At 31.8% G+C, this 17854-nt stretch overlaps 1 protein-coding gene across 1 annotated transcript; it reads right to left on the reverse strand.

Annotated features, from left to right (window-relative positions):
• Positions 1 to 234: 234 nt before the first annotated feature.
• Positions 235 to 16770, reverse strand: LOC130893949 (maltase A1-like). The gene is made up of 7 exons (XM_057800410.1): positions 16562 to 16770; positions 7938 to 8269; positions 7662 to 7787; positions 3650 to 3897; positions 3392 to 3593; positions 1245 to 1822; positions 235 to 377 (listed from the first exon to the last, which is right to left on the reverse strand). The coding sequence occupies exons 1-7, from the start codon at positions 16734 to 16736 to the stop codon at positions 305 to 307; spliced, it is 1734 nt and encodes a 577-aa protein (XP_057656393.1). The 5' UTR covers positions 16737 to 16770; the 3' UTR covers positions 235 to 304.
• Between the last annotated feature and the right edge of the window lie 1084 nt (positions 16771 to 17854).

The raw sequence follows: 17854 nt of genomic DNA on the forward strand, positions 1-17854 counted from the left end.
CGTAACCATTCATTAAAAATTCATAATGTTCGAATGTATAATTTAGAATTTCTCATTATCTATAGAAAACTATTAATTCCAAATGAGTTACGTAAGAACTATGGCTGGAGTAACCACACTGTTTGTTTTATCTGCAGAAGTGAAAGGCATTTCCTCGTAAAAGTTCAAATCTGCTAACACAAAAATATGGAAATATTTGTGCTATTAAATGTATTGTAAAATAATAACTACATCTGATTTTTCTAGTTATATTTGTAACAAAGAAATTAATTTATTGTAAATATTGACAACGAATATTATCATATCAACAAAGTTCCGCACTTCGCAGAATCAGACTCTCGTGCCCTTTTAAAGTAATCAGATTATCAATTTTTTCACTGAAACATAAAAAACAAACATCAAATTAATATAATTATGTATCATTTCAATAAATACAAATAATGTTTAAAATTCTCGTGGTATAATATAGCACAGTTTTTTATCATATACATTCCAACGAGAACTTGAACTCTCTAGAAACTCAGAAACCAAGTATTTCTTCCAAATATGATAAAATGAGTCAAATTTCGTTAAGAGAAATACAAAATTCGTACCTAATGATAAATTATTTGACGTAATTTATTCCTTTGCAAATTTTTTCTTTAATTTATGAAATAAATATATACATGATCAAATGTTTTGGATTCAATTCACAAATTTTTCTGTTGGATATCAAAAATAACACAAAAAAAATTGAAAAATCACAAGTTTAACAAATTAAATGTTTGAAATGATATTCTCTGACCTTCTGAAAATTATGTAACCTAATTTCAGATGCTCCTCCTACATAAGACAGGCAGACGTGGCTCATAACCGTCGAGCTCGCCATGGAACTGGTCTAGGCTAACTAGATATCATTACATCTTCGTAAGAGAGAGTCAAATAAACGAAAAAAGGGGACCAAAGACAAATCACTCACACAATGGAGTCGAAATACAGTGGAACAATGAAGTTCTATTAACATATAGACTGGTAGATTTAAGAAAGTTGGTTGAAGTGTTAACATCTTCATTTATATATTACACAATGATGAAAAATTTTTCCAATACTACATAGGAATAGAACAAAAAATATCGAGAATGCAAAATTTTAGAAGTAATTTCATTTTTTTAAAGCTTTATATGTTAATAAAAGATCTGTATTGATCAATATTGGACCGAGTCTAGAAACTAATAATCTAGTTAACTACAAATAGGTATACTCACCCTATAGATCTCTGGCTAGTGATACTGGTAACAACAACTTTGTAATCTGTAGCTTTTCTGTAAAACGTGATTGTTTGATCTGAATTTCCTATATTAAAAAGTAATATATAATCAGCTTCGTCACGCTGCCTTACAACTTGTAGCACTTGTTCATTAACTTTTATTATCGATAAATTGTCAACAATGGAACGTTTTTTAAAATTTTCCTTCAGAGTAATGAGATCTTTGTAAACGCTATAGTGACTTTTAACATCAATTTGAGCAGCTAAATTTAACCAATTTTTGCTTGAGCCTACTGGTAACCAAGGTTCTGATGTAGAAAAACCAGCATATTTAGAACTATCCCATTGGAAAGGTGTTCTTTCAAAATCTCTACTGGTTTGGTCAAAAGTCGAGCAATTTTTAATAGCTGCTGGGTCTTTTCCTTGTTCACAGGTTACTTCACCGTCCGGCATTCCAATTTCTTCTCCATTATACGTTACCATAACACCCGGAAGGAGAGCTGTTAACATATTGAAACCATCCACATTATCTTGTCCGACCCTAGAAGCTACGCGGTGATTATCGTGATTGCCTAACTGAAAAAAAAACTCCTTTAGTATGTACAATGAATATTCTAGATGTTTGGATATTATCCATCTATAGTGAAACTGTGCGAAAGCACAATTGGTCAGAAGCTAGGATCAAATAATAATTTAAAGTGAAAATAAAATATTTTGTGAATTATTTTCACTGGCCAAAATTATTATCATGGTATCTCATAATAATTGGGACTTTAACCAAGAATAGACCAACTATAGCTCTATAAAATACTTCTGTGAAATAAGATACGAAGCGTTAGGAATATTTTTCTCTGTTTCTCAAAATAATAAATTTTGAAAAGGAATATCATAGACAACATAGATCTATAAACATTGAAGGCCAATTTCTATGTTCTTTTTAACGGTTTACGGTCGGTCCTTTGGTTTTTTTAAAAAAGAGCTCGAATGATATGTTTTCCTATTCATTCTGCTTACATCTCCTTCATTATGTCTTTATATGATTGTCTCTGGAAATGCATAAGTTTTCTCTACTTCTGTATGATTAATTCTTCTCTGTGACCCTTATTCTAGTTTCTTTCATCTGTATTCCTACTCTTTTCTGCGAGTATCCAGAATTCACGAACGTAATAGTTCAATCATCGTTTTGTAAATTCATATCTTTGCTTGAGTGAGGCTTAAGTTAAATTGCTGCGAGCTCCTACTGTTCAACTTCTTTTAGAAAGCCATCTATTTATTTCGTCATCCTTATTGTTAATTTTTTCGTAATATCTTGAGATAAAGCGTTCGAATTTTGATAAAGTGATTCGAATGATATATCTACCTCTAATTGGACATACAAAATTACCAAATTATTCATTACCATTATAGCGGTACAGTGACGTCAGTACATAGTAAGCTGGTAAAAAGTTAACTGCATTCTTGAGTATTTATATGTTACGAAAATTCTTTCGAATTTAGGTGGTGCATAATGCCTCAATCTATTAATACACTTAAATATCTATTCATTCACGTATCTACAAATTTCTTGAGCTGAAGTGTTTTGAAAAAAAATAGACATTATAATATGTTTCGGATATATTGTTTTATTTGCAGTGACTCGATTATAATTTGAAGTAATACCAAACGTATATTTCAGTCAATCAACTTTCTGTGAGCATATGTAGTCACCCTAAATTCCATGAACATCGGTCGTATGTGCACTTGCAGTCGAATGGAGGAAGATGAAGCATCGGTGGAGAAAATTGTGTATATAACAAAGAGCGAAATTTCATATAACTAAGGAATTTAATTCAAAGATCCAATTTTGTACATATTTCTATATCATTGGAATTATACCAATTACTCTTCTAGTTATAAACAAAGAACCGTTTTTTGCAATATGTCATTGAAAACTATGATCCCTAGTCTCACTGTCACAGATATTAAAATCGTTAATATTAATATTGAAAGCTTCAATTTAGTATTGTTTCTGCATTTCTCTTTTAATTAATATTTACTTGTAATCATTAATTCCTGTCTCCATTGTAACTGTTCAAACGTCAAAGGTTTGGAATGATTGTGGCTTGTTTCCATGAAAATATTTTATTATAAACAAAAATAACTTACCACCCAGTTGCTCGTAGCACCTTTTGGAAGGTACACTTGCCATTTGTTGATAGCGTTTGCTATGTCATCAACGGTAAAATTTGAATTTGGTAAATTAGTCAAGAGGTTGAAATTGAAAGTGAAATGGGCCCCCAGATCTGTACTGGAACCATAATATAGAACTGTGTTTTCCGGAGTCGTGTAAGCTTCAGTCATTATAACTCTATAAACATAATAGAAATTCCAATAAAAGCCATGTTGAATATGGAGCTATATTACATTGGATCCGCCAAATTATTTCTCTTAGCATAGTCGTCCACTAAGGCTCTGAAAGAATATATGATGTTGTAGGTTTCATCAAGGTCTTTAAGAATATTTTCCCTATTCAAACAAATAGGATCTATATCACATGCTGTATAACCACGAGCTAAAGGTGCGTCTGAGAACGTAGCATCTTCTACTAAAAAAGGAACGGCATCCATCCGAAAACCAGATACTCCCATATCTAACCAGAAAAGGATAACTTTCTGAAAATAAGAATACGTATATATCTATACTCTACTTCTTCGCAGAAATATAATGATTTATATGTGGAGATAGTAAGAAACTGATTAGTATTTTCCCAATATAAAACCGTGATTGCTCAATTTTGTATCAAAAATTTACCTCGAAATGAAAAACTACATACGATTCAATAAAAGTTCAGAGTACGCAACGAAAACAAAACAATAAATATTTTAAAGATAATCCCAACGCTCCTCAAATGTTAGCAAAAGAACCACTTAACCTCTCCAAATTATTCATATGGATGTTTTTTTTTTATTTTTGACTGAAAAAGCTACTTCTCTCTAATCCAAGTTCTAACAAATTTTTTCAGGGAAATCATCATTTCTCTTTAGAGAAACTAATATAATGCCGGTCATCGAATAGCGAAAATGTTCTCACTTTGTAAAACCAAAATCGGATTACGACGTCGTTAATGAACCCATCATTAAGAATTGTACAGAGTTGTACTCAATATAACAAGCAAAGATAAGTACAGTAAAATTAAATACAAAGATAAATAATTTGTTGCTTCACAATTTTATTTGCAGCTTAAAATCTGAAGTGAAATTTACATAGTAATTTTTCATGGAAGTTACTAATGGAGCTAAAAAATCTTTTTTGTTTTTGTTGCCATAATATAGATACCTTTAATACAGTGAATATTTTGTAATAGTTAAATCATACTGGAGAATAACTTTTTAGCTTCATAACTATGAATTTTTCATGGAAATTTCTAAAATTGTGACTAACCAAGTTTTTCTCCTGTAGTCTTCATTTATAATACATATACGAGGGTTGCTACTTAAGTTTTGGGATAACAAATAAAAACCAATATTTATATTTGGATATGGCTTTATAGATTTCCAAGATCTTCTCCATTACGATCAATACACTTTTGTATGCGTTTGAACCAATTGTCAAAACATTTTGTCATTTCGATTGAGGTTCCTCCAAAACATTTATAAACGCTTCAACCGTTGACAACGCAATTTATTGTTGATACGCAGGAATAAGAAGAAATCATTGGGAGCGAAACAAACAAGGACTATACGACAGATGACCCATCAATTCGATGTTTTGGCTGTTCCAAAATGTTTTTGTTTGAACTGATGTGTGAGATTTGATCGTTCTACGTTGCTCTAATAGAATGTTGGTGACATGTCCAGTTATTCCGAAAAACAGGCGACCTATTGTTTCGAAGTGCTTCGTGCGCAAACCACTTATGTTGGATTTAGCTGATCTTGAAAGACCCATGCAGCCGATTGTTATTTAGTTTCGGGTTCGTATGCATAGATCCAGGATTCATCGCTTGTCTCGATACTATAATAGTTTTTTGAAGCACCGCTATGGAATTTATAGATGTTATTTAACTCGTTTTGATCGAAATGAATGTTCCAAGTATCAGTAAGCAATTCAAATATCACTCGTATGACAACACCTTCTACGTACGTCAACAACAACATTAAAAATGTCAAACTTCATGATGGCAATGTCAAGTCTCAAAACTTGTAATTGATTCATATTTAAGTGTTCGATACATCGATGTAACCCGCTTTTGCTTTTATTATTTTGCTTTACAATTTTATTTGGTGTCAATCGTTTTTCAGGATATTCCAAGTAAAGTGGAAATAGAGCAATGCTTTCTAAATGCCGAGTCCAATTTGTCCCACAACAACTCTATCGTGTAGTGGTCGGGCGACTGTGATGGCCAATTATGAATTTCAGTACATTTTCTCTTTTCAATTCTTTCAAATACCTACTTTTCGCATAGCTTCGAGGATTGGGATCGTTGTCAGGCTTCTAATTTTTCTTCCGATCAGGCGCTGGCCAAAACGTACTATTCCCTTCGTTAGTTTTCATAGCCTTGTCTTTTAGAAATCCTTTTAATGTTTACCAGGTTTTCATTCGCCCTTCCTCCAAACTATCACCGAGCTTCCGTCGTATTATCATCAGCGGTTGTGGTTTTTCGAGGCTATGCTGAATGTTTTATATCGCTAAAGCTCCTGGTAACCGCATATTTTTTCACATTCTAGTCCACGGTGGAGACGAGAGAAATTTGTATTAAAGTGTATTAATTTGAATTTTAATAAATGGATTATAGGGTGGGCAACAAATTTTTACCGGTAGTGTCGATGTTTAAACTATCTTAAAATATCTTGAAGCTTGGCGGTACAAGTCGGTTGACCAGGTACAGTTAATATGGCAGGCAGTTTTGCGATAGGATAAACAATAACGAAATTGAGGGTCGTCGAGTTTCTAGGCATTTTTTTACAATCAACAGTAATAGACGAACTCGCAAGAATTGATAATATCTAATACATTCGGCTCTCTTAAAATGAAAAAAAATTAATTTTGAACATGGTTTGTCACAAAACAAAATATTATGAGCGATACTGAGGAGAAATTACGATCAACATAAATTTAATTAATAGTCATTGTTCGGTTATCTAAATAACCCATTTGACTTGATAAGCATCAAACTTATCACATATATTTGTCTCAAAAATGATAACTAATCTTCCACAATAACATTTCATATTAATTTAGTCATATGTTGTCACAAAATTGCACAAAATTCGTTCTTGAAAAATATGAGAGAACTGATAAAAACTCGATAAACTTGATTTGTAGTTTATGGAAATAATTACATAATTAAAATCTGTTTTTATCAATTTCTTTTTCTGACATACAATAGCTAGAAGTACAGTGAGCAGATTTCCAAATTTAATGAAACAGTAAGCGTGAGGGATCCTACAAAATTTGGATTACCAGGGATAAGCGATGATGCAAAGTTAAATATTTTGATGTTATTAGAAGACAATCATACACGCAACTATAACAGAAGTTGTCTCACAACAAAATATTAGTCAGTCGTTTGTAGTCAAGTTTTTAAAAAAATAAAGAGAGTTCACGAGCTGTAAGGAGATGATCCGGACAATCATTTGACATTTTTTGAAATCTTCATGAGGCATTGTTATGAAAATCCATATTTTCCTAATAGTGTAGTAAATCGATACGAATTTCGCTACTGGGGCCAGGAAAACGCCCCCTGGATTCAGCCAAAACACACCCGGCGCCTCCAAAAAATTATTGATCGGTACGAAATGCCACAAGAAGATTTATTAGACCTAACTCCTCTCGGGGGAATTCAACAATTGTGCAATATTCGCAGCATCTCCGTATGACAGTACTTCCGGACCTAATTGAAGCATTTCCGAATCTAAATAATTAAGAAAACATGGATGCCAGAATTTGGTTTTAATGAAGGTGAATGGGAAGACGTGGATCAAGAAGTGGTCAACGAGGTTTCCTTATCTCATTCCCCTCGATATTTTTTCCGTAAGATTTCCGTAATCGACCAGATAATTTGACATTAGACTTTTATAACTTTGTAAATCAGGTTCACTATCGCCTTGGCCTGGTCAGATAGTGAACTAGGCACGTCATAACTTTGACAAATTTCACGTTTTATTTTTTTAAGTTATGTCAAATGACACTGAATAGAATAAACTGCTTCCACATTTTTTCACAAATGAACATCATATTACTCATCATATTACTATTACATATGAGTGCTACTAAATGTAGTATTGCATGTCTCTGGTTGACCATCAATAACACCACTCATTTAGATTGCAGTGTTCAGGCTATAATGTATAATAAAGCACATTTTTTATATCATTTTTAAAAAATACTTCTAGAAAATTGAGAAGATCGTATAAAATAATATAAATGATAATTTCACCTTCATTTCTTCCAGTACCATGGGATTTCTATAGTTAAGATCAGGCTGCTGTTCAGAAAAGTCGTGGAAGTAATATTGTTGTCTACCTTCGTGCCATTTCCAAGCAGAACCTTTGAATTCAGATAACTAAAATAGGAATAAACTAATTAATATGTTGAATGAGTAAAAGTAATAATAATAACGCATTAGTGTAATGCAATTGCTTTTAAGAAATTTGATATTTAATGAATAATAAAAAAGGTTTTATTTAATGTACCATAACCGATAAAAACATACCCAATTATTTGGAGGAGAATGAGGATCACCATCTTTGCCATCTCTCCATATATAAAAATCTTCATATCCCTTAGTTCTATTAGCAGACAAAAGGAACCAATCGTGTTGATCACTGGTATGATTAGGAACAAAATCCAAGATAATTTTAATTCCAAGCTCCTTAGCAGCTTCCAATAAACTCTTGAAATCTTCCATAGTTCCGTAATCTTTGTCGATTTCGTAATAATTTCTTATGTCATATCCTTGATCCACTTGAGGAGAATCGAAAATTGGAGAAAGCCATGTTGCTGATACCCCCAAATTTTTTAAATAATCTAGTTTACTGGTGATACCTAAATTAGTGGAAATATAATTATAAAATAATACTAATCAAAGTTTGAGATTTTAATAATATCTTCATTATTATTTTACCAGATATCTTTGTCACTTCGTAGTAACTAAAACCTCTATATATACGTTTGGAAACATACAAAATATACGAACAATATGTATAAGTCGAAAAGGACACATCAGTTTTTTAATGCAAATATATTCTTAATGGTCAAAAACAATAATTTAAAAAGTACACAATATATACAGTAAATGTTTCACCTTTGGAGTTTGTTTAGTATTTGTTTGGCAGCCAATAGTGAATGTTTTCAGTGAATTTGTAAACATGGAACAAATTGGTCATCCTTATGTAATACAATACTTTTACCGGCTCCAATGAAAGCAAAGACCGCTCCATTTGCAGACAAGATCATGGTGTCGGTTTTCTGGGATGCGCGTGGGATAATTTTTATTGACTATGGTGAAACGGCGAGTATTATGCAAACTCTTCAAGTCATAATCAAAATATGATATTGACACTGACAATTTGCTTTTTTATATTGATCTATAGATCATCTTTATCATGAATAATCAAATTAAGAATAAAATCAACTTAGAACTTTATTCTAATATGAAAAATTGTCAGTGACAATATCATATTTTGATAGAAAAGTCGAATTCAGATGCACTTAGTTTTTTATAGTTTTTAAAAGTCTTTATCAAAATATCAAAATAAAGTACTTATATCGATAGTTTAAAAAGTCGAAACGTCAAAATTTATGTTTCTTTTACAAACTATCAAAAAAAACTAATTTTGCAACAGAAGAGACTCACAATCAAGAGCATTCAGATGTATTAATATATCAAAAGATCTATGTAATAAGAAATTAAAGAAATTTATATACATATATATATATGTAATGATTCTACACTTCTACACACCCGGTATAAAATATATTTTCGAAAGCACTTGACATTTTTGCGATTGTATAATTAGCATAATAGTATGGGAACCTTGGAATAATTTTCATAAAGTGGAAAGATTATTTTGCTATTTTATAAAAATATTATGTTCTATGAAGTGGTAATGATTATTGCACTCATGAAAATGATTAAACACATTATATAATGGACATCATTACACGTAACAACCACGGTGAGGTATAGTTAAATATTTACAAATGAACAAATGAGAATCTATATCCGATTTTATACACTCCATACTATCCTTAATATACCACGTCCGATAAATAGATCCACCTAATCAAGAATTACCTATGCATTACATAGGCTTTCTAAGGGGACACTTAAATGAACATCTCAAGAGAATAAAATTGAAAACACTGACAACTGCAAGTTTTGTGAAGAAGAGGATGGAAGACCTTAGCACTTAATCTCAGCAGCAGGCGCCCGGATCTTTGGTTTGACTAAGATCGAAGGTGGAGAACTAACCTTCCTGAAACCGACCCAAATAATAGTATTAATAAATGATTTGGAACTATACTAAGAGAGAGCTGTAACATGTATGTCCTGTCTAGCTCAAGCAAAAGGTTGACTAATAGATCTTTCAGGATACAGTACCCCGCCAAACCCTTTATATCTCAGTCTGTTTATCTATCTAGGTCAAATAATTAGTGTTAATAAAAACGCCTTCAGCTTCTTATCGAAGCAAAAGTGAGAAATAAAGTTTCAAGAACTGGAAATACCTTTGCAAAAATTAACGTAGGTAATTTATAAATTTACCAAATATATTTATTTATAATAAACGGAATTAGACAATTTTCACTTCAATTGTGTTTTCAAAAAAAAAACAAAGAATAAAGAAACTCCTCCGAACTTATAAGATATTTGTAGAATGCTAGGGAGTAGTTCGGGGACGTTTTTCGCTTAGCAGACGGTCGTAATGTAGCTGTGACGGTGGTCAGGAGCTTATTTTTTAATACATAAGATGAAGCTATATTTTAAAAAAATTACCTGGTATAACACTGTTCTGTTTCCAAAATAACCAGAAAATATGAATTGTCATGGAACTGAAAGGGATTAATACAAAATTTTCTTCTCAAAAGAAATAATAAAATTTCTGAATTTGGTTGGTCATTCCTAACTGAACAGATACCTGCAAATAGGGGCATTAGGCAAGGGGACTCTCTCAACCTGCTCCTATTTAACATAGTGATGGATGAAATCATAAAACAAGTGCGCAAACTAAGAGGATACAAAATGGGAAATAAAGAGGTCAAAATCCTGTGCTATGCAGACTATGCGGTACTGTTGGCGGAGAACGAGGACGATCTGCAAAGGCAGCAAAAAAGTTCATTATGATAATATCAGCGGCAAAGACAAAATCAATGGTTACTTCCAAGACACCGATCAGATGTAAGGTTGTGGTAGATAACAAAATAATACACCAGGAAATAAAATTTAAATATCTGGGAAACGAAATATTTGGACACGGGGACGTGGATACGGAAGTAAGAAACTAAGCTACAAGAGCCTCAAGAGCAGCAGCATACCTAAATGATACAATCTGGCGAAATAAATACATTCGAACTGAAGCAAAAGCCCGCATATACAAGACCGCAATCAGACCTATATTATCCTATGCAGCAGAGACCCGACCTGAGACCTCGAAAACGATACGGATATTGGAGACTACAGAAATGAAAATAGTTCGAAGAATAGCGGGAAGAACACTAATGGATAGAGAAAGGAGTGAAAACATAAGACGATCATGCGGGATAGATAACATCAATGACTGGGTACATGGAATGAGCATATTGACCGCATGACGGAAGAACGAATTGTGAAAATATCAAGGGACAAATCACCAGCAGGACAAAGAAGCCTTGGAAGACCTAGGAAAAGATGGAGTGACAACCTCCCAGGGGACTGAGCAGAGGCAATGATGTGAAGAAAAACAGGCAATGATCCCTATACACAGCAGGAAGAAGAAGAAGAAGAAGAAGGTTGGTCATTATTCCGCTAATGGAAAAAGATTATATAATTGTGTCCCAGCAGATAAATTGATACTTTACACAAAACAAGTCTGTGTAAGACTTCAACTATAAAATTGATTATTGTTAAATTCTTTCAAAAATTTCAGTTATCAATATTGGCTTAGCAATATTTTTTAAAAGAGATGCAGTGATATAGACCAAGCATATGATTGCGACACAAATCCCATTCAACTTGGTTAGATTGAAATAGAGAGATCAATATCAATGTTCAATAGATTCTTTTGAAATTGCGGATTATTATAATGGTATAATATTGTAGATGGTGACAATACAGAATATGTATTCAAATTAAAATATGTTACGGTATCATTTTTGTTTTTAACAGTCACACTTCGTAAAGTGTTTTCAATAGATCACTGATAAATGCATACACACATTTATATTATTTGCCACACATGAAGGATCTATGAAAAGTTTCCGACGTAACAAAGAAACAAGACATTTTGTTTTCATAATAATTCTCACTATCTAACATAATCCCCTTTCAAGTCTATACACTTTTTAATATTCGAAATAATAGTTGCCGTCTTTCTGCTCAAATCAGGCGTTCACGTATGTGAAAACGTCCTCATATGATGATTATCTCTCTCCTGGAATTGAATGTTTCAGGTAAAAAAACAGAAAAAAGTGGTTGAAGGTCAGGTTTCGTGAATTTAAGTCATGGCGAGAACCGAAGTGTGAGAAGGTACGTTGTTCTGATGGAAAAGCACTTTCAATTTGCGTAATAGTCCAAGAACTGGCTGAAAAAAACCTGACCTATCGAGTTACCGGATGAAGTATTTTTTAAATGATATTACTCACTGTAACTATTGAAAAAATCATTTAGTCCTAGGGCAAATATGGTGCATAAAATCGCTGTATTTTTTCTACAGTACATTTTTGGACATAAACAGTACCACTCGAGTAACCGCTTGAAACTGATTTTGAAATTTCGAGTGAATAGAAAATAATTATGAATAAGTGCCTTGTTAAATCTGGTGCTAACCCCATGGCACGACACTATATTTAATTTTTGTTGTTGTGTGACCCTACCTATCGAGTAACCGCTTCGAACTATAATGAAATTGAAGTTCAAACATTTCTTATTAGGAAAATACATTAGTGCCACTTCTATTCTAATGACAATTGCCTGGAACGATACTTTATATTCCTTCAAGCCTTATACTATAGTTATTCATAAAGCAAGGTTAGCCAAGCTTTGACTATTTTGGAGTAAAGAGGGAAAGACTCATGTACATTTCCCTTAAACTTACTGTCTCTCTCTTAGTGTTAAGGTAATATTAGCTACCTGAGAAGTAACTTTAGTAACAACAATAAGCGTCGCCCAGCCCTGCTGTTTAAGTGTATTTCTGAGGTATGCTGCGATCAGGTAAGTGATAGAAGTTTAGCATTAGAAAAAGTTGCTTGGAGGCGCTGTCCAAATTTGATGCGAACATTGAGCATCTCAGTTATTGAACTATTTCAGGTGCAATGCACACGTGTTCTGTTGAAGCGTTTTAAAATTTTTTTCGAGTATTTCCTATTAATTATTGTTAAAAACGTGCAAAAAGTGCTTTAAAAAAAATAATAATGAAGGTCTGTTTTTTATGTGGTCGTACTAACAATTTGACTCATCCTGAGTGTTATGGAAAATTCGTGATATTAAAAGGAAAATATAAAGAAGAATACGAGGTGATACTACAGTGTGAAAATGTAAGTACTACATAAAAACTACATAAGTTCGTTTAACGTTCACCTTGAAAATAGAATTACTGATAAGTCATCCACCAAAGGTCATATTTACACTGTAGAGACTCCTACTTTATTCAGTAGTAAAATGCTACAGAAGCTAACAGTGAATAGTATCATTTAAAAAATAGGCCAGGTTTTTTGCAGCCAGCTCTCGCCAGCCGATATCAGGTTTTTCAGCCAATTTTTTTGTTCGGGAAAACCGGCAGGCATTTTTATATCCGACTTGTGCTGACCTTAAGAAGTGGCGTTTGGTGATGTACTAAGTTGGGGCCGCCAGTTTACAAGCTGAAATGTCGCGCATCTTATCGACCCTGTTTTTTGTAGCCAGCTCCCGTCTCTAATGGGTATCACGAGCAGAGGGCGACAAATCGTGCAACTAATAAGGTGATTCAAGTCATTATCAGCATATTCATCACACCTTAAGGTAGAAATGTCATCGCATGGAAAAAAATTCGGCCGAATGGTGTTATTACCACCATTAAGACTAAAACGCAGTACCGAATGTGGTCTATCAGCAGGCTAAATCACCCACCATTACTTGGTGGTGCCCCAAGTATTCTATGAAAAGTAGAACGGGAATTCCTTCTGAGCTTCCTTTGTCAGTTGATAGGTCCAAAGCATAGGTACTTCCACGCATTTGAACAGTACTATAATGGGTAAACAGACGAAGGTTTGTTAAATTGCAATTATTTTGTCAATGTTTTTTTTTGAGATGGTTTTTGTAGTTGAATATTTAAGTATATACGAATAGTTGTATACTTCGATAAACAAAAATGATAAGTACCTTATTAAAATGAATATTTTATCTTCGTAAACATGTTTTTTATCACTATTATGAGAAAACAATTTTTATATTTTTTAAAAATAAAAGTCAGAGTAAATAGTCATTATTCGAGAAAGTACTAAAAATCTTCCACAGGGACGGTTTCTTTTCCACAGCTTCAACGAACTAAAATCTCTTTAAAGTAGATTCAAATTTAGTAAACGTGAATATCGTTCGATGCAAAATCTGGATGGAACCTTTATCAATTTCTACAGTTTCAATATCTGCATGATGTTGACGATCAGATCAAAGTAGATAACCAACTTTTTCAACTCTCATTCAATTTGCAGGGGAAAAGACAACCCGGTCATGTGCTGTATATTAAGTCCACATATGCAACTTTTCCATAAGTATTAATTACTTTGAAAAGAGACATCCAAAACAATCCTTTTAGATATGAATTGAAATAAACGTGCGAGTATTCTTCATTAATAGACACGTCTGTTAAATAATACCAACAATTTACTTAAACAACACATGGGTGTTGATAAATGTGGAACTATTCTCTCTCTCTCTCTCTCTCGAGTTGTTTGCAATATTAGAAGAAGAAAGATATATCTTTACAACATAGCTTTTACAATATTAGCAAAATTATGGGACTATGAAATTTCGTAAATTGCAATTTAAAATTTTTAATGGCTTGTTTGCTTTATACATTGATATAGAAACGATCAAACAAACCGATAATGTGACACAATTGTGTCCGTAGCACTAGCATAATTGCATTAATGACTTTTCAAATAAAAATCACAAATAAAAAATAAGTTTCATTTTTGCTAGTTAAGTTTGCTTGAACAGCAGACGCTAATTTTACTAATTTTTAGAATTATGCGCTAATTTTCATGAATAATGAATAATATTTATCAGCAAAATTATTAGAACAAACATATAAATAATAAAAAACCAAAGTGAATATTGCTTAAGGACCTATATAAATTCAATAATAAGTGAGATATTGCTCGTTAAAGGATGGCTATTTTTGGAGAACCCCGATATTGAAAACTTTAACCTCAAATAACTTGATATTGATGAAATTTTTGGAAAAAACTCTAGAGATATTTTCCAAAACACATAGAAAAACCTTTGAACTGGGTACTGTCAAACATCTTTTGCATAAGAGTTGACTGCTTTATAACAAAATAAGGTTTCTTCTTTTTATTTTTTGGAAATATTTAATAAATATACCCTACCATTGCCAACCCAATCGAAATTAATCGTAATCCATATGCAATTAACTTTATTTATGTATTGTTGATATGATTAAATTGAACATTGCATTTCCGTAATCTTGAAAAAAAAATGATTTTTTCTCAAATAAACCAAAAACTATTATGTTATAAGAAAATGTTTCAAATATCAATTGTTGGGTTTTTGTTGCCAAAAATTTTGAGCTTTTTCAAATCTTACAAATTGAAGGAGATAGATCGTTTGTTCAAGGTTTGCCTTCGCGTACTAAATGTGACTTACGCAACCCCTTAGAGCTGCGCGCTTTTAGAAAAAATTTCAATTATGACGTTGAAATACTTGAAATCCCCTATAAAATGCGTATTTAAAAGAGTTTCTATCTTGAAAATTGAGCGAGTTATTGTCGAAAAACCAACTGCTTTTTTTTCAAAATTTCGGAGTTTTGGAACTTTGGAAAAAGAAGAACGTGGAGCGTACAATCGAGCAACAGCTGACACGAACTAGAAGAAGAAGATATTAGTGATGGTGAAATAAAATTGTTTTTTATATTATTTTCTAAATAAAATTTTTATTGACTTTATAAGATATTTTTATTTTCTTATTATTTCTTTAAAAAAAATTTAACTGCAATTTTGAAATTTTTGGTCATTGAAGGTGGTTTTCAGAAGGGTTGAAATATTTAGAAAGAAACACTTCTTAAAAAACTGACGACATATTCTCAATTCAATATAAATACACTTTTGAACATGTTTAATTTATAAAAGAATCGTTTAGATTATTTTTTAACTTTGGTGTTCCATGAATCTGCTTGATCATTAACGTATTTAGGAATGTCAACAGATTTACGAAAAATTCAGTTAAACTGTATTTTACTCAAATATAAACTAAAATCGAGGCTAAGGGGTGGTTTTAACCCCTAAAAAATAACTATCAACCTTCGACACAGGGTAGATTTCAAATAAAGGGGAAGTAGAGCTTAAAAACAAAATCGACGCTGATTAACAAAATTCTACAGTTTTAATGTTTTTTACCACTGGTTTCTGGCCTAAAGGAAAATTGAATGATATAGTTAAAAAGAAAACTACAAAATAAAAATTAGTCAGAGCTTCATTTTCCTAATATATAATCTCTAACATCTTCTAATAAGGACATGAGGTTTATGCAGAAAATTTCGTCGAAAAGATTTTTCGTTTTATATATTGTTCGGTAATGTTTTATTAAAATTATATGTTAATATATTTTACTTTGAATTTTGACTGAATTTTTTTGAATCACTATTTTCCATTGTAGGATAACAAAATTATAATTACTAACAGATAACATTGCTCTAGATATTTTTCAATGATGAAATCGAGTGACAACTCAATTAACTTTACATTATATAAATCTGAAAATACACAATGAAAATATTTTAGAAATGGTAGCTTGTATCAAAAATTCTCTGTCTCTAAATTTTCATTGTAAGTTACTTTTCTAAACATCATACACTTGTACTAAATTCCGTAGATAAGTTTCAAGTCAGAAAATTCAGCCTGTGTCTAAATATCATGTTTACTTGCCTTTCAAATCTCCTATACCATCTCCGTCACTATCCATAAAAGATCTTGGATAAATTTGATAAAAAACGGCGGTTTGCCACCAATCTAAGTCGCCATTATCGTTTAAGTTATTACAAAATTGTGAATAACTAGTAGAAAAAAACACTATTGCAATTGCAACTGTTTTACTTATCATTTCACCGGATCGCTACCAAATGCTATAATCTGACGTGATAGTTCCGATATTTATAAGCACTAGTCACACTTATCTATTCACGCATCATGATTTTGAAGCTATTCATAGTTTTTCAATTACTGATATTATTCAAAACTTTAAATGAAATATAATAGAAATAATCGATTTATTAGGGATTAATTTTGAAGAAAAATGGATTTTTCATTAAAATATCAAAAACAATTATGAATGATAATCCATATTTCTATCAAAAATGTTCGGACGTTTTCATCATTATAATATATGCATCTAAATGTTCTGGATTTTAGGTCTCGTCTGTTTCAAATTAGTTTTTTTTTTTTGATAGTTTTTAAAAGAAAGATAAATTTTGACGTTTCGACTTTTCTTTAAGTCTTTATCAAAATATGATATTGACACTGATAATTTGTTTATTTATATTGATTTATAGATCACCTTCATCATGAAGATCAAAATAAGCATGAAATCAACTTAGAACTTTGTTCTAATAAGAAAAATTAATTTTTCCTTGGTCCCTATATCTCAATATATAGCAGTAATCGATTTTTGGACACATGCAGCCCTCCACTAAAAAAATTATATTTCTAAGTTCAAGTGAGTCAGGTCTAATATCTTTGGGATTTGAACAAATAACACTTACACTTTCAAAATCAGTGAAAACCTTGACAAAAATTTATATAGGATGTTCAGAAAATGGTGCCGAATTTCGTTATGTAAAAACTTAATTTTTTCAAATGGCAACCCCCATTTTTCTCTTTACCCTTGGATTTTACGCTTTAAATTAAGGGGACATCGTTAGTAAATTCATATATCTCAAAATAACGGTTTTTGTAGAAACTTGAAAGAACTGAAATTTTCCTGGTTGAAAATCTTCTTCCATTATGAAAATGATTCCTGAAAAGTCCATAAGAAAAGGGCAAACGAAGAAGCCCGCTAAAATTATGACATCAACTTCCGTCAAAGATATTCTTGTTCAAAAATAAAATAAGAGAGGATCTAGAGCAGCAATATTTGGAGCTTCAGATACACAAACGGTCATTTTTTTATACATATGACACCCATTTTCATCCTTGTCCCTATATGAATAGGTAGCAAAATGG

Source organism: Diorhabda carinulata, chromosome 5 (genome assembly GCF_026250575.1).
Source record: "Diorhabda carinulata isolate Delta chromosome 5, icDioCari1.1, whole genome shotgun sequence".
Lineage (NCBI taxonomy): Eukaryota > Metazoa > Arthropoda > Insecta > Coleoptera > Chrysomelidae > Diorhabda > Diorhabda carinulata.

Excerpts from the sequence above, each read along its gene's own strand:
- LOC130893949 (XM_057800410.1), bottom strand. The coding sequence starts at position 16,736 with ATGATAAGTAAAACAGTTGCAATTGCAATAGTGTTTTTTTCTACTAGT. Across the intron at positions 8,270-16,561 it reads TGGTATAGGAGATTTGAAAG|GTATCACCAGTAAACTAGAT; the intron begins GCAAGTAAACAT and ends CCACTAATTTAG. Across the intron at positions 1,823-3,391 it reads GTGCTACGAGCAACTGGGTG|TTAGGCAATCACGATAATCA; the intron begins GTAAGTTATTTT and ends TTTTTTTTTCAG.